The 25108-nt window shown below is 41.6% G+C and overlaps 1 protein-coding gene and 1 long non-coding RNA gene across 2 annotated transcripts; both read left to right on the top strand.

The window, feature by feature from the left end:
* Positions 1-5316: 5316 nt before the first annotated feature.
* LOC117245396 lies at positions 5317-22891 on the top strand. The gene is made up of 4 exons (XM_033519339.1): positions 5317-5425; positions 6271-6990; positions 22113-22212; positions 22456-22891. The coding sequence occupies exons 1-4, from the start codon at positions 5317-5319 to the stop codon at positions 22721-22723; spliced, it is 1197 nt and encodes a 398-aa protein (XP_033375230.1). The 3' UTR covers positions 22724-22891.
* On the top strand, positions 6997-16143 carry LOC107200619. Its single transcript, XR_001519694.2, has 2 exons — positions 6997-12434; positions 13481-16143. It is a non-coding gene; the product is annotated as an uncharacterized LOC107200619 (long non-coding RNA).
* Positions 22892-25108: the final 2217 nt, after the last annotated feature.

Below are 25108 nucleotides of genomic sequence, written 5' to 3' on the forward strand. Positions count from 1 at the left end.
GACTGAAATATACAGTGTCCTTGCTCTTTTCTGTAATTGCCGTTTCCCATATCAGAGCCGATATATCAGTCCGTTCTTGCACCGCAAAAAGCAGCGTGGGCACTGCAAATGCCCATGACAATTAGCCCATATAATGAGCATATCCAGGTCCTTTTCCTGGGCTGCTCCGCCTCATTTAACGAGGATGCAGAGAAGCAGTTTATCTGCCGCTGCAAATTCCACATCCATGCTAACGGCTCGGCAACAGGAGGGAAGGTTGCGACCCTTCTACAGCGCCCCTGCCTTCGGACTCCCCCAGCGACTCACCCCCGTTGATTCGTGAGCCGCCTATCCGGTACCGATCCGAGGCAGCCTCTATCTGCACTCAGATCCTCTCCACCAACCTCGGTCCAAGGCTCCGTCCCACCGTGCGTGGATCCACTGAAGCCCCCCTGCCCGCAGGGTGTCCCGTTCAGAGCGCCAAATATTGAGAGACCACCAGCTATTCACCAGTCTTCAAAGAGGTAATTGTGAACGCCGTCTATTTTTAGCACACCTTTTATAGGGTTCTACAGGGTCCACGGGCAGAGCAAGCTACTATTGGCTAACACACACAGTTTACATATTTTCCCCTACACACAAGGATATTGTTTTGCTTTACTCTCTCTTCTGCAGGCAAGTTTCAAGGATTTTAGCCCTTAATATCACAACTTATTTCAAAGGCTGGTTTGTGCATACAGGCCTTTACTAATATATAAAATATAGCAACACATTTTTAAAGCATATTCACAGTCACGGTGTGCAGGTCAGAGAGTAACCAGAGATTAGGAAAGTTGCTTCTTGCATTTTCCAGCGGTGTCTTCTTTTGGAAGCAACTGCCACTTGTCTCTCCTCCTTTTCTACTGGGGCTGGGTTTTTGATAACAGAAGGCTTTACCCATTTCTGAGGTATCCATCAGAGACCTGTAGGGGTGGACACATGTGTAACCATGCCCCCAGGTGACAAGTTCATAGGGACCCTTGGTTTGCCAGGTTTCAGGGTCCCTGATTAAGACGGTGGATGCTGTGACAATTTAAATTGATCACCACTATTAAAATGCTGAGTCACTGGAGGACTCATGTTTTCAAATGAACTGTTCAGGAAACTGATGGTAAACATGGCTTTGCAAAGTTTTTGTTGTGGAGACATCCACACTGTCCCACTGCTCTGCCTGGCTAGGACTTGTTTGAGTATCTGGTGGATACGCTTAATCACAGCTTGACTTGTGTGGGAGTGGGGGATGCCAGTTTTGTGGTCCACTCCCCACTGCTGAACAAATTCTAGGAACTCCTTGGAGTTTTACGCTGGGCCATTATCAGTTTTAATTTCCCTAGGGATCCCCAGCACTGAAAAGGCTTGTACTAGGTGTTGTTTGGCATGTACAGATTTTTCTCCTGCATGAGCTGAAGCATACACTGCTCCTGAGTATGTATCAATACTCACGTGTACATACTTAAGGCAACCAAAACTAGGAATGTGTGTGATGTCTGTCTGCCACACTTCACAGCTTCCAAGGCCTTGGGGATTAACCCCGATGCCTAGCGATGGCACTGCCTGGAGCTGGCAACTGGGACAGGTGGCCACAATGGCTTTGGCATGATCCCGTGTCAGCTGGAACTGACAGTCCTGGCACATTTTGATGGTATTGTTAGTGGCTCAGCTTAGCCTGCTGGAATACATCTGGAAGACGAACCTTTTCGACTAGGATGGCTAGGGAATCAGCTTTAAGGTTCTCCTCAGCGATTTCACCTGGTAAATTGGTATGAGACCTTACATGCATCACATAGAAAGGATGCTCTTGAGTTGAAACCAAACAAATCCGTTTTGAGAGCAACCTAAAGAGATGTTTGTTCTCAATATCCTTGAAAACTGCCTGCTCTGCTCTGGACACCACCCCTGCTACGTGTCAATAACCAAATTTATTGGTTCTGAAAACTTCTCAAAGGCTCTTATGGCTGCAGCCAGTTCAGCTATCTGGGGTGATCCTTCCACAAACTCAACATCAGCTTCCCAATTCTGAGTCTGAGTATTTCTCCAAGTCATCACCCACTTATGGGAGTGATGCATATGTTCACTTATGCATCAGTGAACACTGTAAGAGCTTTGAGTGGCCTTCGGCTCCTTTTCTCACAAGGAATGAGGTGGAATTCCTCATGAAACAATTTGTGCAATGGTGCATGGACCGATATTTGCCCACTATAGCTGTCCAGAGCTAACTGGAGATTAGCATTGCTCTGCAGCAGGTGCTCAAACAACTCTTTGGTCACTTTCTCAGGAGAGTGTTTTCCTTCTCCAGAAAGTCTGACCAGAAGGTGAATACACATAAAGTCACAACCAGCCAGTTCCCACAGCCTCACCCTGGCCTTTTCAATCAGCTGAGCCATCAGCTCTTGTGGCTTGGTGATGGTTTTGGGTCTTTGATGGGACCCACTCTATGATTAAGAGTGCATCTCTCTGCCCCTCAGCCCACTGAAATTTTAACCCATGTAGGTGTGGTAATTTCCCCGGGACAATAAATTTGAAAGGCAGCTCAGGCTTGAAGCAATGTGCCTGTCTTTCTGTCAAGGCCCTTTGTGCTTTTTCAATAGCGGTTTTTGCTTCTGGAGTCAGTTCCCTGGGAGAAAGCAACTCTCTCTCCCCTTTCAATAAATTGAGCAGGGGACTCAGGTCTTTGTTAGTGAGACCTAGCCAGGGTCTGACCCAGTTCAAGGACCCACACAGGGAATGGAGATCCACTAGGGTTTTAGGATTACTAATGATTTCCAATTTCTGCTGACCCATGGTGATCTCCAGGCCCAGGTATTTCCAAGGCATTTCCAAGGCGACATCTTTTGAATTTTGTCTTCCTGCATTTGGAATCCAGAAGAGTCAAGTGTGTGTTGCAGCATGTTGTCATTGGAACAGCACACAAGCACATCATCCATGTAGTGGAGGATGATGGCATCTCTTTTTTCAGCATGAACAGGAGATAACAATGAAGCCACATAACAATGGCAGATGAAGGAGCTGGCCTTCAACCCCTGAGGTAATACTCTCCAGTGGTATTGTTTCACTGGGGCTTCCCAGTTAACCATGGGGATTGAAAAAGCAAACCATGGTGCATCTGCTGGGTGTAGTGGAATTTGGAAGAAACAGTCTTTAATGTCCAGAACTGCCAATTGCCAATTTTTGGGAGCATTGTCAGAGAGGGAATCCCTGGTTGGAGAGACCCCATGTCTTCAATCTTTTTGTTTATTTTTCTCAAGTCCTGAAGGAGGTGCACTTATTTTTCCCTGGCTTTTTTATTACAAAGACCAGGGAATTCCAAGGGCTGGTTGTTTCTACTATGTGGCCTTTGGCTAATTGTTCCTCTACCAGGTCTTCCAGCGCCCTGAGCTTACTTAGAGGCCACTGGTTCACTCACACTGGATTGTCATCCAGCCACATTAACTTTTGGGTAGGACGCTCTATAGTGGCCCTCTCTAAAAATCCTTGGGGGTCTCAGGAATGGTTAGTTTGACTCCCCACTGGGACATGTCTCTCCCCGACAGGGGGCACCTGTAGTCAGTGACAAACAGACTAGCCAATCTTCCATCTGAGCCCTCGATCTGAACAATGCTCTGAGAGATTTTTGCCTATTTCACCAATCCAACACCCTGTATTTTGCCTGCCATGGGTTGCAATTCCCAATGTGAAGGCCACACCCTTTCAGGTATGATAGTCACATCTGCCCCAGTTAACCCTTCCACATGGAGATGCTCTGATCCATAGGTCAGGTTGCACCCCATAATGGGTTTGTCCTCACCAACCACTTCTGCCCTGGTAAACTCCTGGTGCCTTATCATCTACTGGGACCTCTGTTGGTACAGGAATCACTTGGGCTATTATTTGCCCCTGGATCAAATAAAAGGGTGGTTGTGGACATTGTGCTAGAATAGTGAGATGTGTTAGTTCTTCCTTAATTGTCATGGGAGCTACTTCAATTTCTAGGGGTGTGTGTGCTGTGTCTCCAATAACAAATTTCCTACTATCCAGTCCTGCCAGGTCTTGTGAACTGTCCTGCAGGTCCACTCCAATGACTGTCCAACAGTCAGATCTGAAATTAAAAGCTTCAGCGGTTACAAGTCTGGATAGCTTTTGTGGCTGCCAGATATCATTAGGCATGCGTTCATCACAATTATGTTTCTGCAGTCCCCCATCCCACTCCCCCTTTCCCCCTTTTTTATTAAAATAGAGTCTTTTTCCTGTTTCAGTTCCATCACTTTTGTATCTTGGCACTTGATGGAATAGCGCTTTTTTTCTAGTTTGTTTGTTGATTGGTTACAGCTTCTTTCTGGTGTTTCCTTTGTTGCTGGTTTTGAGGACAATTCTTTGTGAAATGTCCTGGCTTCTTACACTGGAAGCAGATGATATGCTGCAGCTGTTCTGATGACATCTGTGGACAGTTCATTCCTGGTATTGCAGCTGCCACAGTCTTTGGGTTTATCGGTCCCAGCTTCCTGTCATGTGCAGTGTACAGATCTGCTTTCTTGGCACATGCTTTGATCATGTCTGCTATAGTGGGTGGAGGACTGGTGGGCAGATTTAGAATCACTCTGTGGCAGGTCTCGATGGCATTTATTTGAATCACTTCCTTAATCAGTTCTGTCTGTGCCACTGGTCCTTCCACCTGCTTTTGTATTTGTCCTCTAAGCCGGTCTATAAACTGCAAAAAACTTTCTGATGGAAACTGTTTAATATTAACATAACTGGCTTGGGTTTCAAGTGTTGGTAATTTGTTATAAGCTTTTTCTACTACATCACAGATCTTATTTAAAATAGATTTTGTTAGAACCTGTGCCTGGTCTTCACGCTTGGAGCTCCTCCCCTCCCCACATAGATGCTCTAAAGTAATTTTATTATTTTCTGCATCTTTTGCATCCTGAATGCTTTGCTTGAGCACCTCTAGGAGGTCCTTTAAGGACTTCTTCCATGAGCTTTCACAAAAATCAAACTTGGTGGGGGTTAGGAGACACCTGAAGAAGTCTTTGAGGTCAGCAATAACTAACTCCTCAGATTTTAATGCAGCTTTAATCATTCTTTATATTTCACTATCCTTGCCGAATTCATGTTGGATCTTACAAATTTCCCAGATATCGTGGGAAGAGAAAGGTTGGTATTGTCTATTAGTTCTTTTTTTTACCAGTAAATATCACAGGTGCAGCTGTAGGCGTATCCTTATCTTCCCCAGAGCCAGTATCTCTGGGGTTTCCCTGCCCACCCCCCCCCCCCCCCCTTCCCTTCCCTTCCCTTCCCTTCCCTTGCCTCACCACCGGGTCCATGGAGGGACCCAGCTCCACTCCCACACGGTCTGAGCAGGGACCCATCTCCCACCCCTGGGGGGCAGGGCCAGGACACTCCTTCCCCCCCACCTCCATGGGAGCAGGGGGTAGGGCTATCCCTCCCACCCCCCCCTCCTTGGGGACAGGGGGCGGGAGCATGGGGAGCAGGGTTGCAACATTTGGAGGCGGGGTTGCAAGGTGATGTCATGCCTGAGCAGGGTAGAAGGTAGGAGGAAGGGAAATGTGTGAGGGAGGGGAGGAATTATGGGAGGAGTAGGGGAACTGTGTGGAGACAGGTGGGTGGAGGGGGTTATGGGAAGGGGAAGAGAAATACGAGGGAGGTTTCTCCACATGGCTATCTGACACACGGCCAGCACCATTTTGGATCCCAGCCACGTGGGGGTAGTGGGGTTTAACAGTTGGAATATGAGGGTACAGGTAGAGCTCTTTGATAGCTTGCATGACAGTATCAGAGACAGGGGGTTGAATGAGACTCCTGGAACGAGGAAAGCATTGTCATGATGCATTTCCTGAGTTTCTGGATCTGTTCTATGTGTCTTTTTCAGCTCAGGAGCAGAGAGTTCAGGGAAAGGGTTAGGGGGAACCAATGGAAACTGCAGCGGCTGTTTTATTTCTCTTTCTCTGTAAATCAATTATTTTAGAATTATAAGAAAAAGCGGGAGATACTTTGAAGCAAATGTGTCTCCCTCCTCCACTTTAAGTGTTAAAAAATTGCCAATTCTATCCCGTGCAAGGATAGACTACATCTAGCATGTCAAACTGTGGAGTGTTACGGGACAGCCATGAGATAAAATGTTTCAACTTTTTTTTAGAGATCTTAATGTCTGTGGTACTTAAAAATTCTTGCAGTTTGGATTCTAAATTTCGTTGGGGTGAAGATAGCTTTGATCCCATTTTTTTGTTGTTTGCACAAACTCAGTTTAGTTTTTAGGGTTTTTGTTGTTGGGGTTTTTTTGTGTTTTTGTTTTTTTTCTTTTCTTCTTCTTTACACCGCAAAAGGAGCAAAGCCAGGCAGGCTTATCTCAGTTCAACCCGCCCCCCCCCCACTCTTTTTCTGCGGTAAGGCACAAACTGCTAAGCCCCGCAGAGGTGCTTGCCGAGCCACTAAAAACTTGTGGCCGAGCTGTGGGGGAGTGGGGGAACACCGCTCACCGGCGCCACGATCCGGCCTGCGTGGGGAAGAAACGCTGCCACCCGTCCCCTGCGCTACGGCTCGCCACTCCTACGACCAGGGGCTGCTTCCCGCCACAGCTGCCGGCTCCGCGCCTGCTGCCGCCCAGGCTCTGTGCCTGCCGCTGCTGTTTGTGGGGGGGCTCTTCCCCCCTTTTGTTTGCCACTGCAGGCCACACTCGGCCCCGGCCCCACCGCCCTGCCCGAACCCACCGTGTCTCACGGGACCAAAATGCACTGCGCTTCCTGCCTCCACACTGGGACGGAAACGGGATTAGTGGCAGCGGCAGCCGGCGGTGGCGGGGTGGGGCGCACAGCTCGGCGCGTTTTGCGGCCGCCGATTCGAAACCCACGGCGTTACTTACTCGTTTACGGTGCAAGAAAATCTCCTCTGCTCTCGATCCGACCTTCTGTCAATTCCAAAGGCTATCGGGTCCTTCCTGGAGACCACAGCCGCCGAAAACAGCATGTGTCTCCCAAGGTAATTGATTACCTATAGGAGTCAATAGACTTGTTTAAACCCCAGTTATGGAGTTCCAGTCGCTTGTGGATAGTTCTAAAACTTCTCACACGGGGCACCAATCTGCTATATTTTCTATATGTTCCCTTCCTCTCTATTGCCACTGTCCGCCCCGCAGTAGTCAGGGAGACAGGGACGATATTATAGCATGGACCTGAGGTACTAAATCGAGGCTCTCTCTATTGCTGAGATGGTATTGCAGCCTTATTCCAGGGATCATGTGGGGAAAGAGAGAGAAAATTGATAACACACTTCTTTTTGAAGACAGGGGAAGGGTTACATTCTTACAACCCATAAGGAAAACTGGTGGAGATAACATTCTACATTTCAGAGGTACATCTCGGGTTATACCATTTTTCTAAATGCATTACAACAAGGTTGCACTTTTGAAGATATTCACAGGAAGAATTCAGTGTCTCAAAAATCTGTCTCTCAGCTTCTAAAAATGTGAAACCAAGGGTTTGATATTCCTGAATACATTCACTTGCCGACTGTCACTGAAGACAAGAGTTTAAAAAGTCTCAGAAATATAAACAAAGAGCAGAATTAGAAATAGATCAAATGTTTTGGTCAGGCCTGTTATTTAAGATCTAAGAGCAAATCCCCCTGTTTCTTAATGCCACAAAGAATAAACTCTGAAAAACAGTACTTTTTGTTTTGAGACCATGAAAAATCAGTACTGATATAATTTTCTATAGCTCAGTTAATGGTTCACGTGTTTAAAACCAATAGTTTAGTGGATGAAATAAGTGACTTTCACTAACAAACAGCTGTCATACAAAAGCTTACCTATTCCCCACAGCTGTAGTTATCAGGAGATGTAGAGAAATAGATCTGCCCTGGGAGATTGAAAGGAATGGAAGAAGCACAGGGCCAATTACTCTAGCTTTGGTCAATGCATATTGAGGCCATGGCATTCATTGAATATGATGAAATGTACTACATTGTATATGGTGAAGTAGAAACAATAATCAATGCCTATGCTCAATGTGATGATTTGGAAACCCCAGAAATTGCAAAAAAGATCAGTGTACAGAAATTCAAGGTCAAATTAGCAGATGAGCTGTGTTTAAAAAGATGTAATAATTAACAATAGATCACAACAACAATAATAATAATAATAATAACTGAATGCTTAATTAGGGAGAGTGCATAAGTGTATTTTTGGTCATCTGAGTTCCACTGGTTTTGCACAGAATACTGGTTTAGAATAATTAATGTTATGTCTATATATGCTGTCTAACAAGACATTTGTTACAGCCATTTCATTGAGAAGATGAGGAAAGCATACACAGCACTCTGCATGTCAGCTGTGTGGCCTTGGTAGATGCCATACATGGCTAAAAAACATGTCTTTGCATATGAAAAAAATGCATTTTCTAGAAAAGCATATTAAGATTCACTGGAAAACTAACTCATATTTCTTCTTGCTGACATTGTGATAAGGCAGTGTTAAAGATTACTTCATCTTAAGAAAGTGAATTTTGGAAGCTGTAACTTAGTAGCAGCGCTGGTCAGAAAACAATTTTACACAAAAAATTATATCTGTTTCAAAAAACCCTGCAACATTAGGTTTTCATGAAGAAGCTGTGTGTGGAAAAAGTAATCAAAGTACTGAGGTACTTTAAGAATGTATGCTGGCTGATTTTTTAATTTTTCTTGCTGTCTCTTATGCCTTGTGTTTGATTAAAATATTCATTGGACCAGAGAGAAAATAAAACACTAATTAAGTGTCTTTGTTTGGATCTAGGAATCCACTGGAGCAGATAATGACAGAAAATACTTCACTAAAAATATACTTATTTTTCCAATTAATAGTTTAGCAGCAACTCCACTCAAATAGAAACATGAAATTACCAACTGTGATAATTGAAAAATTACTTAAATATTAATAATAGAAAGTCTGACCAGAAAATTTTAAGTTTTGATTGAACAATCATTGTTAGCAACAATGACATGGAGAACAGCCACAAGTATTTATTATGTTTAATATTGTTTCATTTCTGATGTTATAGATATGCACATGGACATCTGATTATTTGCTGAAGTAAAGTTCTGATTATTTAATTTTCATATATTCTATTATATTAATGCAGTCTCACATTCAGGGAGCTTAACAATTCAGGCATGCAAATGCAATCAAAATCTCCACTTGATTTTTAAGAGACAGAGGGAGTTCTGTTAAGGATTTTAAACTGGCAAAACCTGTTTATCACATTATAATTTTCTCTAATTAATACTGTGAGAAATATCAGCTATAAAAATCTTTACCAAACACTGAGTCACACTTAAACTGGTGAAAAATTCTTCTCTTGCCCAAGCAAACATTAGAGAAAATCAGTTCCAATGTGTTCCTTGAAACTGAGCACTAATTGATGAGTGTAAGTGAAGATAAACATAGAAGAAGCTGGAAATAAACATAGAACATGAAGATAAGCATAGAAGAAGTAATTTTGTTGAACTGTGGAATATGATGTATTTTCCTAAATGGCCAAGAGAGAGGTGAAATTCAGTAAATTGTATTGCATATATTTTATATATGCATATATATATAAAAGTATATATATATATATGTTAAGCCTGAAAAGGGGAGTTAAATCCCATTCTTTTACAGATGGAACATGGGACACGAGGAACTGAGCCTATGGAATGAGCATACATTACAGGCTGTGAGATAATTCAGCCAGCCCTGAGGTGCATGAAAATAACAATGGAAAACAAAAATCATATAAAAATCTTTATTCATCACATACAGAAACTTTGTCCAACCAAAGACACATGGTGTCCCTGCCCAAACACAGTTCCTAAAGAAACTGAAAGCTGCTGGAGGCTGGAGACACATTCTTTGGTTGTGGGGGGAACAGTTCTCTATGTAAAACAGAGGTACCTATCCCTCTCAGGGCTGTGACCTGTGGCAGGCAGGTGCTGGGGAGAGAAGTGTCTCACTTTAGTGGAAGAAATCTTTTGAATAGGTTCGAATAGGTGATATTGGTACCCCTGCACCTACTGCCCTGATGCCCCTGCTGTCATTGGGATTTATCCTCTTGACCATTGTAAACAGACATACAGGGTAAGACACTCTCCTTCTTTTATCAGTGATGAAGAAAGATGGGGACAACTGATTTGGTGATCAGAATCCAATTTTACTGTGGGCAACATAAGCTTATATACCATTCTAGGAAAGTTAGTAATTTTTTACTACAATGGTTGAGTTAAACATCATGCAAACATACAAACATACATGCATATTTCAACATTGATTCAATCTTCTCCCTGTCACCAGGCTTGATTCAATATTCTTGCAATCTTCAAAGTTCTGTTTGTTCTTGCCAGGGTATCCTGGTTATCAGATGTCTTATGCTAATCAAGGTACTTTCTGGTACCAAAGTACTTTCTGATTTCATCATACTTCCTGTTCCCTCTAAGTGATGCAGAGAAACGGTATCTCAGATACAAGCCTTTGAAACCTGAGACAAACAAAATAAAGCTAAAATATGTTAAAAGTGTAAAAGAGTCCACTGCACATAGTAGGAAAAATGCACAGGTATCATTGAAGAATCTCCTTTTTGTTATGTGTTGGTTTTTTTTTAGTGAAATCTTTTTAAATTTGTCTTTTCTAGCTTTTCCACATACACTGTAATTCTATATTCAAAGTTCTCTTTTTGGCATTATATTGCATTGGTACTGGCACATAATGTAATATACATGTATTACATACACACGCACACACGCACACACACATGCAAATTGCGAAGTCAAAGGAATCAAAATGCCAGAAAATACTGGTTTGGGTCTTTGGAATAGATGATATATCTTCTGCCTACATATGCTCAGGAAGACACTTACCATAACACAAGTTACCATCACTGAGAGACCAAGTAGTTTGTCAAAGAAGTATTAAATCAATTGAGGGTCTGGCAGGGAAATTCCAAAATCAGCTGATTGTCTCAGAAAATACCAGGTTGTGTCCAAAATGTGTGTGCTTTACACCTGTTTGTCCTATTCGGAAGAACCTTGCAGAGTGGTGGTTAACAATTGCCTTTGGTCATTGACTTCTTCAGTTAAAATTCCCTGACTTTAGACTGTTCTGCTTGTGATAGCCTAAAATCCCAGTTTAGGTGATTTAAGATTAAAATATGACAAATATTCCACTAGGTATGGATTGCTTAATAATGTATTACTCTATTTCATAGTATTATTACTCATGCCAACCATTTATTTCTCTATTCAATCCATGATATTTGTCTTCTCTGACAGACCAAATAAAAACATGAATACAGAATAGAAAATAGATTTCCTGTTAACTTCTCTTGGATTTATTGGTTCTCTATTACCAATTGTGTGACAGTAGTTTTTCATCCTTTTCAGAGACACAGGTAATAATGACAGAATTTATTCTACTACAGATATTTCCAATCACAAAAAAAGGGAACTGTGTCTCGTTAAGGACTTTTGGGTTAGGTTCTTTTTCCCTTTGAACTGAAGATTGATGAGAGGGAGGCTGTTTTTTCTTGTTCGGTCTCAGTAATTTATTCTTTTCTTATCAGCATTACAAGGTACAAGGAGCTATGTGCACTATGATGGAAAAGGGGTAAAATGGCTAACAAAGATCTTCTTCAAGGTCTTTTATATGTCCATTTACCCAATTAACAGATGCCAACTAAGTTATTTTTCTTAGTGACCCAATGACCCAACATCTGTGTGCTGCACTGCGGCATTTTTTACCCAATCACTTACTACCACCCAAAAACCCCTAGGAGAAGAACATGAAGAAGAAAGAAGAAGGACAAGAGACAACACCCTAAATTCTCCATCTTGTCTCCTGTTCTCTAAATTACTTTTTCACCCAGTGATTTAAGAACTTTCTAATCTACATACTTAACTTTTTCTATCTAACTTTAACATTTGTTTTCATGTATCACCATGAAAACATGCTCGTGAATTTCATGCTATATGAAATTCAGTGTTTCTTTGAATCCTAGAACTAAGTATTAGAAACAAGGGCACACACTCTGTATCTCAGACTCCAACAGAACTGTGGCATCATTTAACCTGGAGATAAAAAGAGAGCTATCAAAAATTTCATATAGTTTAGAAGGTTGTTGAGCATGAAGCTATCTCTGGGCCTCTGTATTAAAGGACAAAAAAACACTGACTAAACAAAAGGTTTTTGAATACTACATGTTGACAGCTCCAGATACAGTGTCAGAAAGTTAGTCATCATCCCTGGAGCATGCAGTTGAAGTGACAAGTTCAAATTTGATTACAGCAGTGTTCTTGGTGCAAAGCAAATTTGTGTAGTAGGTTAAAAATTCCAAATATGTTTATCTAAACTTCTTTAGCAGGGTGAAGAGTGAGTCGCTGGAAGGAACAAATGAAAACTGAAAAAACATAGGAAATTTTAAGTAAGGTTTAGTTACAGACTGAATAGTTTGGTTTCATTTCTTGGGTATTAAAAAGATATGCATATTAGTATAGGTGAATGTCCTGGTTTAGGGCAAATGTAGGAGAAAACCTCCAGTGTGGCTCCCCCCCTGGGAAGCAAACCCACGTGGCCCTTCTCCCCCACCCCCCAACCGGTTCGGGAAGAGATTTCTCTGAGAGAAGTGGAAAAAACCTGTTTATTTCACAGGCACAGCACTACCCAGCACAAAAATGAATGATATTGAGTTACAAAACCTCTCGCTCTTCAGAAGTGATGACAAACTTCAGAGGGTCTCTTTCCTGTGGGTGTTCGCTCTGTTATCAGTCCCTCTGGCACTGGAAAATGCCGCTGCTCAGGCTGGGTTCCCGGTAGTCCACGGGTGCAAGCTCCCAGTGCTCCCCCGAGTCCCCAGTCCAAAGCAGGTTCGATTAGTTTCAGAAAAAGGGAAAGAAAACAGTCCAGGAAGACCTCTCTGCTCCGGCTAGCTGGAAAGCCAAGGCGATCTGTGTCTTGTTGTCTGTCTGTGCTGTAGTCAAAACTCCCGATGCGGGGGGAGCAAGTACAGTCTCTGATAACAGACTCGGTGCTTCTTTTCCACTCACTTTTAATCTCAGATGGAATTTAAAGAATACAAAACCTGTCTCTGGGTTAGGTGGACGAATGGGGATACAATTTAACATCATAATCAACCCAGGACATTTAAAAAATAAGACTTGATGCTGGAAAGAAAAATTTCAGGAGTGCATTTGTCTATGTAATATACTTTTGTGTTTGCACGTGTGCACAAAAAAGCCATCAACTTTGTAAATTAATTAAAGTTAATTGGGAATCAAGGGTATGGAAATAATTAATAATAAATAATAAATAAATAAATAAATAAATTCATGAGCTCTGTATCAACCCTGAAGCTCACAGACTACAACAGTCTGATGTAATCAATCCTAGTTGCAAGGTTAAAGTTTTATATAAATTACAGAGAGACAGTAAGAAACATGCCAATTGTAATGGTTCCTTGTTATTCAACAGAAGGCATGATGCTCAATTAAAGACACCAAACTAGTGGCCCAAATGGCTAATGAGACAAGTTGGCATCACTGAAAAACTTCTCCAGCCTGCCTTGTCAGTAGAAATGCACACACTCCAAGACCGAGTCCTTTCCTCCTACACCTTAACAGGACAGCTTTTTCCAGTGATGTGCCACCCGTTCATTATGCACAGGAATGAGGTTATAGGACCCAAGCAAGTGCTCAGAACTGGAAGCTCATGTGAAGAGGGCATGTGGCATCTTCTCAAGTTGTTAGATTTGATTACTGCTGATGGAATTCCAGATGCAAGACTTGAATTTGTGCTGAGAGAACCCTAAACATCTTCCTGAACTCGTAACTTAGGATAAGCAGCACTCTAGCTACCTGCCTGTCCTCTGGATTCTTGTAGGCTTTCAGCAAGAGAAATATCAGCAAAGACTGTGGGTATGAAACTGTTCTTAGTCCCGAAATTGCCCCACCTCCTTCTGCATTTCTAACTTAGAACTCTACATGCCCAGTGGAACTGTCCAGATGTGATTCTTTTCTCAGTTCTCTAAGGAGGCTGGGAAGAAACCAGGAAGATTCTCAGATATTTTATTTTGTCTGTGGGAGAGCCATGTCCCAAAATACAATAACATAATTGATTAATTCCAGTACTCTTGGGCCTGCAAAACACTTGGAATGTTTGCCATTGAAAATGTGACCATTCATAAATACATGGATCTTGTCAACATCAAGAAGGAAAGTAAAGTGAAATAGGCACTATATTTCGCTGAGTTTTAAAGAATATACATTGTTACACTCTAAGATAAACTGTAAATGTTATTTTGAAACCTGTTATTGAAAAGTGTAACATACAGATTTCTGCTAAAGAACATTAGGTTTTCCAAGAGCTTGTTTAAAAATTATTCATAATATTCAGATTTCACTGTTATTCTTTATGTCATCTGTAATGCATTCCCATCTCTCCATATGATTTACAGTATTTAACTGAGGAAATCTATGGCTATTGTCTTTGAGGGTTACTGAGATCTAATAGCACCTAGTTATAATTGCATTTTACAGGAAATTTTCTTGAGGTTTAATTTCCAGTGTACTGCTAAATAAAATTAGATACTTAGCTCTGCTTTAAAGACTTAATTTGAGTGTAAATAAAAGAAAAACCAAAAAAAACAAAAACAAAACCGACCCCCACTGCTTTATATACTCTCTTATATGTAGACACTTTGAAAATTGCACTAATTAGGCAAAGCTGATAATATAAATGCATTTTAGCACCTGGACTTTCATTATTCTTTTTTCCCACTTGCTCACCCTGGGACATAGGAGCTAAATCATCAGTAAGTGAAGTCTTTGTGTGCTTGGTTTTGCAAGCTTGAATTTTCACACTGTAGGCAGATGGAAGTCTTGGAAATACTGGTGTGCAATACAAGTAGATATCCTATCTATTTTGAAATTTGACTACATAAGGAAGTGAAAGAATAGGTGGCACAGAATGGAATTCATGATATTGCTTATAACAAAAAGCATGAAATAAGAGCCCTGGGATACAGTTATTAGCACCTGTCATCTTGTGGGTCTCTGAAATTGGATCTGTTGCCTGTTAGATCTATTAATCATTGAAAACTGCTTTAGGCACAGTTACTGAAAGAGAAATATTAATATCCAGCAATTAAACTGATATGGAGACTTGTCAGCTTCATGCTCAACAAGTATTCTTGTAAGATCATAGACTTCAGAGCAGTAAGTTATGTTGCATGATAACTATTTAATATACAGTAGGAACTGTCTACTAGGGGTCTTGGAATTCTGAGTTATGCCCTCAGTCTCTCGAGTCCCTACAAAAGTGACTTGGTCTTGTAATAGATAAACTTATGAATAAAAATTCGTAAAGGTCTAAATAAATATATTTGTAGCTATAATAATAATATAAAATAGAAAATACAGTGTAGCCAAAAAGTCCTTCCCCAGATCTAGTCGCGAATTCCCATTCTGGAGCTAACAAAGCTAGCCGGCACCTAGCCAGCGCCCATCAACCGAAAAGAATAAGCAGGACACGGGCCATCAGGCTGGCAAAGGAACAAGGAACAAGCTCGGACAAGATACTCATCGCTGGACCCAAACACCCCGCCCTGCAGACCACTGTTGGGGAAGCAATCAGGCTAACAAAGGAACAAGCTCAGAGGAGATACTCATCGCCGGACCTGAACACCCCGCCTTGCAGACCACCGTTGGGGAAGCAATCAGACTGGACAAAGGGAAAAGCCCAGCCGAGATATTCATCGGCTCCAACCCGGATCCAACCACTCCATCCTGATGGCCTGAACCAAAATGAAATCAAGGAACATTCAGAACCTCTTTACATATGAGGAGACTCTGCCTGGACATCTATTAACTCTATTCTCCAATGCCAGGAAATCCATTCATCCAACAATCAAGGACCTTTGGTGAATGGTGCCTGCTTGGAATTTGGCCTCAGGACACAAAATCCCTATAAAAACCCCAGCCAGAGAACCCTCGATCGTGGATTTGGGAACAGCTATACCTTTGGGTATAGACCCTGTACACCCAGCGCTGTGCTGCCCATTTTATTGTGGTTTGTCTCGTTGTTTGTTCTTTATTGAAATTGTTTTATAATAAATTTCTCTTTTTATTTAACCTAAATTTGCCTTTGCATTTATAACAGTCTCCTATTTTCAGTGGAGGTCACAAAACAGCATTCTGCAAAGACAGCCAGACTAGGTCTGCTTAACTGGTCTGTACAGAGTAATCTGTCAACTTCTGCACCACCACCGTTTTGGATTTTTTTGCCTGCTTCTGCAATGATATTGAGTTCATTCTTTTTTTACTTATATAGGAACTTGTTCACATAGTCACAATACAAAATCTCTCATTTCATAAGTGATTTCCCTGGCAAAGAAATTAATTTTTGTGGTATATGTCACTAATCCACTTAATTAAATTCAGCAAGATGGAATCCCATGGTGGTTCAAAATCATCAAAACTTATAGCACCGTCTTACCTTAAACTCATGTCAGTAGGGACTGATCAGGAACCTGATTTATCTGAGCAGTGATTCTCTTCAGTTTTTTTCTTGTAGAGGTTTTTCTGTGGTCAGGGTTTTCTTGTTTTTGTGTTGGGTTTTTTAAAACCATGATATTTCTATGATCTATTTTTGTGAACAAATAGTCTGGCTGACAGCCAATTGTTGGGGGTTAGTTGTCCTTCTTTTAGTTCTGGCTCACTTGTGGAATTTTTACCCATTAGTTGTGGGGAAAACCTGTCTGCTGGTACTTGGTGGGTGCTCAAGAAACACAAAGAGTTTGGCCCAGGTGCCCAGGGGATAGGTGGGGAAGGAAAAATGGAGGGTGGAGACAGTTTGGCTGGTTTCTTCAGCTTCAGAGAAGGACACGTTTTCGGAGGTGTTGCTGCAGAGGGAACTTCGCCATCACCCAGACGGAGCTGCTGCTGCTTCTTCTTCTCCTTCTTCCCTCTTCATTGGTGGCCTCACACTCCCTGCCTTGCTGGGACATGTGGCAGTGCCAGCCACTGCCGCGGAGCTGCTGATACACCTCAGTCACCGGCCCAGGATCTCAACTCATCCCTGCTGTTCCAGCTGAGTATTCCTCAGAGGCATGCAGGAGCACCGGGACTGCCCACCCGAGGGGGTTTGTGAAGCAAAGCCTCTCCTCCATCCCTTCCCGTCTCGGCTGAGAAGGCTGTCACGGGCTCCCTGGTTCTATTTTGTTGTTAACACTGTAGTTATTGTTTGTGTGCCTCGTTATACATACTAGTAAAGAACTGTTATTCTTATCCCCAGATCTCTGCCTGAAAGCCCCTTGATTTCAGAATTATAATAATTTGGAGGGAGGGGGTCTACATTCCAAGGAAGTCCAAGGGAGGCTTCTGCCCTCCCTTAGCAGACACCTGTCTTCCAAAACCTAGATAACAAATCAGCTAAGTCAGTCTCTCAAGGTACCTGAAATACATGGAAGTAAAGGATGCCATTTCATGTAGAGATTATTTAATGGAAAATTAACTACCTTCTGTAAGTTTCTCATTGATGAACCTCCACAGAGAAAGTCATGCCTAAAGGACTTAGTGCCAACATTGGCTATGTTTGAGCTCAGAAATAATACTTCCTTAAGTAAATGGCCTAGATGTGGGAAATGGAAAAATGGAAAATTCTACAGATGCTGAAGGGTTCAATCTGCAGCCTTGGAAAGAGCTTGAGTTAATGTAATGATGAAAGTACACAGACATTGGGTAGAGAAATTATAAACTTATGTCTCTGTAGTTATAAGTAAGAATATGTCTTAAGTAAGCAAGAAATTATATTAAGTAAAATAGTTTGAGGTTTGAGCTGTAATAATGTGATTTATAGAGTAAGCTTAGGATCTAGAAACTGTCATGAATAAAATCTCAAGAAATCCACTCTGGTTAAAATACTGTGTTTAATTATGTACAGTTAATGTTCTTATCCCATTTGAAGTGTTTTAAGAGTTCTTATGAGACATTCCTCTATCCCTTTCCCTGTCTTCCCTGCCACACTGCAGCAACCCCTTAAGGAGCTATGCCATGTAACAAAGCAACCCCCTAAGGAGCTATGCCACAGAACAAAGCAACTCTCATGGGAGCTATGCCACACTGGAACCAAGCAACTCCCAGGGAGCTGTGCAACCAAATAATATGCAAACTAAGGCGTGCAAGACACCAAAGCAACAAGCTAACAAAAGAATAAAAAGACAAAGAAACATTCTAGCAAGCTATGATGAAAGATCATCTTCCTGCATCACCTAAGCCTGCTTAGAAACCATCTTCCTCCATCACCATGACCTAAAGAGGACTGTGGAAAGGACTGACCACCCTAGACAATGAGCTAGAATGACAGGCCTCCTGGTTACTTCCACGAGGACGGAAGTCCCAGCTCTGCAGAGTGTGCTGCGAAGCTGAATTGTGCCTCCTCCTCGGAGCTGCCAGTATGGGAGCAGCCGTGGTGCAAATGACCCCTCGGCCCCCCACCCCAAGAGCTGAATCCTAATAAAGGCATAAAACAGGAGTCTGTCTCATAGCCAATTTCTTTCAGAAACTATAACAGAGGTGTGTGTATGAGTACGTTACCTGTCAGCTTATCAGTTAAGAAACAGCAGTGTAGCAAAATTGAGGAAAAGTGATAGGTTAATAAGTAGAAACAAGTTTCATGTCAACTGTCTATTGGACCAAAATGTTATATATTGCTGTGTGGAGAAGAAACCCATGACTACCTTGAGCTATGGCTGACTTGTTGCTCCTCTAGAGCAACAACTTCAGACTGATATCTCATCTGACTTAATTGAGCAATAAATCTTCTCAAAGCATGTGTGATAGATTGGCATTTAAGAAAACAAAGAGAAACACCTAAGGAAGTTAAAGCTGCTGGTGACTGATGGGAGTTTTCCTCCTAGCCAACAGCTGGCCATTTCTAAGAATTGACAGCAGTTTTAACCATTGAAAAGTGAGATCAACCTGTGAACACCACCTTAAGACCTAACCCTGGGAATTTTGTGGTCTCTTTGTTTCCTGGCTGTGAAAGGTAACTGAGCTTTTGCTGGTTTCCCGTCCCCTGCCCAGGCCATGTGGCCCGGGCAGGGGCTGGGCTAGGCCTGCCGCGGCTCCTGGCCGGGAGATGGGGCCTCCAAGGCCCGGGCTCTGGCTAGGCCAGGCCGGTCTCTGGCTTGGCTGCAGTTTTTTGCTGTGACTGAATTCACCAGAGACTGCTGAGTAAAGGAAAACAAACCTCTTGACCTGCGGTGGGCTAAGACAGTGACCACACTCTCCAGAGCAGCCATGAAGAATCTTCCATCACAGACAGCTCCAGCTGCTGCTCCAACAGAGATCACAGAACCATCTACAAAGCCTAGGCAAGATTTTAACCCTTTCATTACCCAGATGAGACTTGCAGATTAATCCTTTTATTCCAGAGAAAGAAAACAAGAGTAATCAACATGTAAAGAGACCATATAAACTATCAGAGACAGTAAAGAAAAGAATTAAGCTTCAGAAGAGGTAGCGAATAAGGAGATGCTTTATAAGCTGAAATATTTTTCTGTTAAAGTTATGGAGATGAACAATAGTGTTCTGGAAAACAACTCCTTTAATTCATGACAGAGTATATAGGGAGGAATGGAGTGTTCAAAGTGTGGATTTTGAGCAAAAGGTGGAGTAATTGTGATACAGTGAGGTGCTGGAACAGAGTGGGGAGAAGTAATAGTTGGAGATTTGGGGCCGCTTAAGAGGCAAAGAGAAAACTTCTGTTTCTAGGAAAGCTCACAGAGACAGATGAAGAGAACTTTTGCCTTAGAGTAACTCATCCTTAAAAATGACATCCCTAGACTCATTGACCCATAACACACCTCAGAGTGATGTGAAATGGGAGAGGAGAATCTGATGGCAGATTTTTCCGGGCAGCTGGCATCAGAAAAATAAAAAGCTATAACAGAAATAGTTTTCATGTGAGAAACTCCATAGATTAGCAGAAGACTTCTGTTTTTTTACGAAGACTGATGAAAAGACTCTAGCAGGAATTGGGACTGTTTTAAACACCAAAGTTCCAAAGTTTTTTGTCTCTATGTTGTCATGTGAACAAGGGAATTGTTGGGTAGTGGGGGATAAAGGAGTTTTCTGGAAGTTTCTTCTGGTGTTCTTATTCTTGTAGTTTTGTTAATAAACTTTTGTTATTCCTTTTAAGTGTTAAGCCTGTTCTGCTCTTGCTCTAATCCATATCTCACAGCAAGAAATAAGTAATTTTTCTAGTAATTTTTTTTAGTTAATACTTTAAAAACCACGACAGCATGGTGGTCCCATCCCTAGTTTTTCATCTCGAGACCTATATATTAGCAATAACTAAGGATTTTTAATGGAGCTGGTAGTTTCAGAGCAGAAATCTAGTTTAGGTGATAGAGTGGCATAGATAATGCTGCTGGTCAGTTGTATACAAACAAAGTTTAGGAAAAGACCTGATTTTCTGATAGATATGTGAGGGATCTGTAATAGGTCAGTGCTGGAAAAAGGGGTTGCTAGCCTTGAGACAGCATATTGCATTCCTTAAGAGGTTAAAAAATAGTAAATGTAGGCTATAAATATATTTAGTTGACAGTTATTCAAAACTAACAGAAAATTTAATCTCTGTTCCTCTCAATTTACTTTAACAATAGAATCCGAGAAGACTTTAATTTTTCCTGAATGAAGAAATTTCATTACATGTATTGTCTTCCTGTCATCAATTTCTTGCCATGAATTGGGCTGAGAGAGGTAACACACATCCTTGAGGACTAGGATATTTGTACAGCCCCTTTGTTCTGAAAGGATCCTGTCAAAAAATCGACTCAGCAGTAGAATATGGTCACAGCTATGCTGTAGAATACATTCTGCTACCAGAAAGCTGAACACGGCTTCTAAGTGTTCCTGCTTTAGCATTATTGTCTGGAAAAATTAACAGGTATTGAATTTTTAGTGTTTTAAACCATAGGCTTCTGACAGACAATAAGAAAGAGGGTCAAGTCAGCAGAGAAAAGACATACATGCAGTCCTGTATTAACTGTACATCATCGGATTTGTGGAATTCAGTATTTACAGTACTCTGACTGACTGATTACTTACAGACCGTGCTGACTGGCAACAATACACAAAGCACCTTCTAGGGCATAGGAATCTATATCTATCTATCTATCTATCTATTTTCCTGCTGCTTTAGGATTAAAAATAGGTCTAGTCCACCAACAGCTTTGAAGAAATTAAATAACCCTGTAGTTTGGCTGGTATGAAGTACCTGGAAAGTAGTCCTGATGACAGCCCTGATGAGAGCACTTGCAACATAGTCTTAGTGCTAGAATATATATAAAAGATAACATAATAAGAGCTGCAAAGATAATTCACACACATACATAAACCAGAATTTAAGTGGTTCTTGTTAAGAGAAAAAACTCATTTTAGAGAGCATTTCATTTAATTTATCATCAGTGTATGTAATTTCCTAGGGATTCAGAAAGTTGACTTCTACTGTTATTTTATCTATCAAGAAATGTGATCATACCTCTCACTTAGAATCTCCTGAAATGAGCTCAGATTAACATTTTATTACAGCAAATGACAATTGAACCAGAAATCCAGGTGTAAACCTGAATAAGCAGGGAGTTCAGGAACCTGAGAATTCATCAAATCTTGCCTGGCATAATCATAGAGAAAAAAACAGGATGAGAAGATCCCAAGGTGAGACAGCAGTCACAGGCAACATCCTGTGGCTCAGTATTGCACCAAAAACTGATAACATAAATGTATAGACAGCAGGGATTTTTGGAACTAGAATGTGATAAAGCATCTGTGTAAAAGCAAATGAGTAACCAGAGTATGGGGACTTTATTTTGAAAGACAGAAGATTTATTAGCATAGGACTGGTTTTGTTTACAAATTTAGGAACCACCAAAGTTTTGTCTCTCAGCTGACTGGTTTATATCAGCTGGGGAAAAATTATGATATAGTTTAATATAAAGTCTGTTTCTACTGTGGGACATTATAGAGTCATAAAGTGTTTTGGGGTTGAAGGGACTTTTAAATGCTCAGTCCCCTGCATAAGTGACATCTTTCAACTCTCTCAGGCTTGCTCATACGCCTGTCCAACACGACCATGATTGTTTCAGGGATGAAGCATCTACCATTTCTCCGGGACACCACTTCCAGAGTTTCATTGTCTTCATGGTAAATAATTTTCTTTGTTATTGTTATATTGTTATTGTTATATGTACTATGAATCACCCCTCTTCCAGTTTAAATCTTGTTCGATTGCTACAGGCAGCTGGCTCCATCTTATAAGGTACCTATAAGCATTGAAAAGAGGAAAAAAGGTCTCCCTTTTTTTATATGCTTTGCCTTTATGTCTCTATTGACCCAATAAAATATGAAGAGTTAGAGAAATCTAGTGTGTCCCATTAAATTTTACAGGTACGAGTACCTGGAGATCAAGACTTTGCAAAACCCATTAAATCAGTGCAACCCGTTCTGCAAGGCTGCTACTCTGGAAAATCCTGCTGATCTAGCAAGATTTTGGTTGTGCAATGCAACAAGTGACAACTGTTCGCCAACAGACTCCTCTGAGCAGGCTGATAATGGTCATGCTCTACTCCTCCTCATGTTACCAGGAATCACCATGGATATAGGAACTGATTTCCACCAGTCCCTGTCCTGCCATGGCCATGTGATAAGAAACTGAACATTAATCATGCAAAGGTTTATGTCAATTCATAGAAAAGGACTGATATTGTCACTGAATCATAGAATCATTTGGGTTGTCATGTGATGAAACATGCAAGCAATCCCTGTATTATTATCAGATGTTCTCCTGTATGAATTCAAATATATCGTATTTTTCTGTCATGTTTTCCTATCGTCTTTGGATCTCTTGGAGGAAAAAAAAAACAAAACCAAACATTTTTCCTCTTCTCTATTCAATGTGTTGCTGCTATCTAATCAGCCTGAGATTACTTCCTCTGATCCACTTTCTCACTCATGCATCTGAGTCTTGTTTGCTTGCTTACTTCTGCAGCTGCAAGTATTGAAGAGTCTTTTCCAATGTAAAGCATAGCTATGGAAATGGGGGGAGGCATATGCTACTTGTAGTTAGTCACTCCTGCATAAATTGTAGCAATGTAATACAGGTTCTTAGCACTAAGGAAAGTGGATACAGTTCTTATATTTTTGCTCAAATCCATCATCTACCTGACTTCCAGGACTACAAAGTAACAGTGAACATGGATTAAGCTTTTGAGGGAGGAATAACAAATTGCATAAATATAGCATGGGAAAGAGCCACTGAAGTAAACTGTAACAAGGAATATTCAAGATGGAAAAACAACTTGAGATGACCACAACAGTGAACCAGCTGGTGAAGATAGCACAAGAACATCTCCATTATTGGAGGACAGATTTTCCTTGAGAAGAGGTTAGGGAGATAGTCTTTAGGAGTGACCTAGATTTAGCTGTTGAGCTGTTATGAGGAACAGGGTAGACTAGATCTCTTGAGATTCCTTCCAGTCCTGTGATCCTCTAATCCTTCCTTTCTTAGAATTTAGTAATTTATAAAATCATTATTGCTTAGTTGACCTTGGAAGTGTCCTTCCACATTTGTTTGTTCATACATGGGCTGGTCACATCCATCCCTATAGCAATTATAAGAGTAACTGTACTTGTAATAGCCTCGAGAGAAGATTGATTGTAACTTGTGCAAGTAGATGTTAGCAAACTGGCTGAGACTCCAGCCCATTCTCCTGTCCTCCAAAGCTTTTATTTTGATGTATTATAATGTGTTTTATAATAATCCGTTACTCTCATGCTCTAAACCAGGAGCTTCACCCCAGTCCCCTCTTTGATGTGTTACAATACAATTCAAAAGAAAGGATTAAACAGATACTGTCTGATCCAAAAACTCAAGGAAGCAAGACATAACAAGACCTCTCTCGACCATTTTTAATCAGTCTTGGGAATACAGAGAGGTCCCAACTGACTAGAAACTGGCAAACATTGTCCCAGTGTTGCAGGTCAAGAAGGGCAAGAAGGAGGACCACAGAAACTACAGGCTTGTAGTCTCACATTAGTGCCTGCTAAAGTTTTGCAGGAGATTATTCTGCAAGGTCTTGAAAACACCTGAGAAACAATGCAGTCATTGGTCACAGCCAGCACAGCTTCATGAGAGGAAAGTCTTGCTTATCAAAACACATTTTTATTTTATAACAAGATAACCAGTTTAGTTGCTCAAGGAAAGACAGTTGATGTAATCTTTTGGGATTTCAGTAAAACTTTCAATACTCTCTCACAGGATTCTTCTGGACAAAATGTCAAGCATATAGTTGGACACAGGCATCATGCAATGGGTGAGCAACTGGCACACTGGTTGGGCAAAAAAGGGTTACAGTGAATGGGGTGACATCAGACTGGCTGCCTGTCACTGGTGGGGCTCCATCCTTGGTCCTGTGCTCTTCAATATCTTCATAAATGACTTGGGTGCAGGACTGGAAGGGATACTGAGTGAGTTTGTAGATGATACAAATCTGGGAGGAGCTGTTGACTCCCTGGAAGGCAGGGATGCTCTGCAGAGAGACCTGCAAAAATTAGAGGGCTGAGCAATCACCAAACATGTGAAGTCCAACAAGGGAAAGTGCCAGATTCTGTGCCTAGCATGGGACAGCCCTGGATGTAGATACAGAATAGGGAATGGGATGCTGGAAAGCAGCACTGTGGAAAGACACCTGGGGGTCCTGGTAGATGGCATGTTGAACATGAGTCAGCAGTGCCCTGGCAGCCAGGAGGACCAAACATGTCCTGGGGGGCATCAGGCACAGCATCACAGAAGGGCAAGGTAGAGGATTGATTGATCCTGCTGTGCTCTGTGGCAGTCTCACCTCAAGTCCTGTGTGCATTTCTGCATGCCACAATATAAAAAAGGCATTAAACTATTGGAGAATGTCCAGAGGAAGGCAACAAAGATGGTGAAGAGCAAAGCCATATGAGCAACAGCTGGGGGCACTTGGTCTGTTCAGCCTGGATGAGACTGAGGGGAGATGTTATTGCAGTCACAACTTCCTCATGAGGGGAAGAGGAG

This window comes from Parus major, chromosome 2 (genome assembly GCF_001522545.3).
Source record: "Parus major isolate Abel chromosome 2, Parus_major1.1, whole genome shotgun sequence".
NCBI lineage: Eukaryota > Metazoa > Chordata > Aves > Passeriformes > Paridae > Parus > Parus major.

Bases quoted from the DNA above. Each gene is read 5' to 3' on its own strand.
- LOC117245396 (XM_033519339.1), top strand. From the start codon at position 5,317: ATGGAGGGACCCAGCTCCACTCCCACACGGTCTGAGCAGGGACCCATC. The intron at 6,991-22,112 runs GTAATTGATTAC...CAACTCTCTCAG, and splicing joins AACAGCATGTGTCTCCCAAG to GCTTGCTCATACGCCTGTCC. The intron at 22,213-22,455 runs GTAAATAATTTT...TAAATTTTACAG, and splicing joins AGAGTTTCATTGTCTTCATG to GTACGAGTACCTGGAGATCA.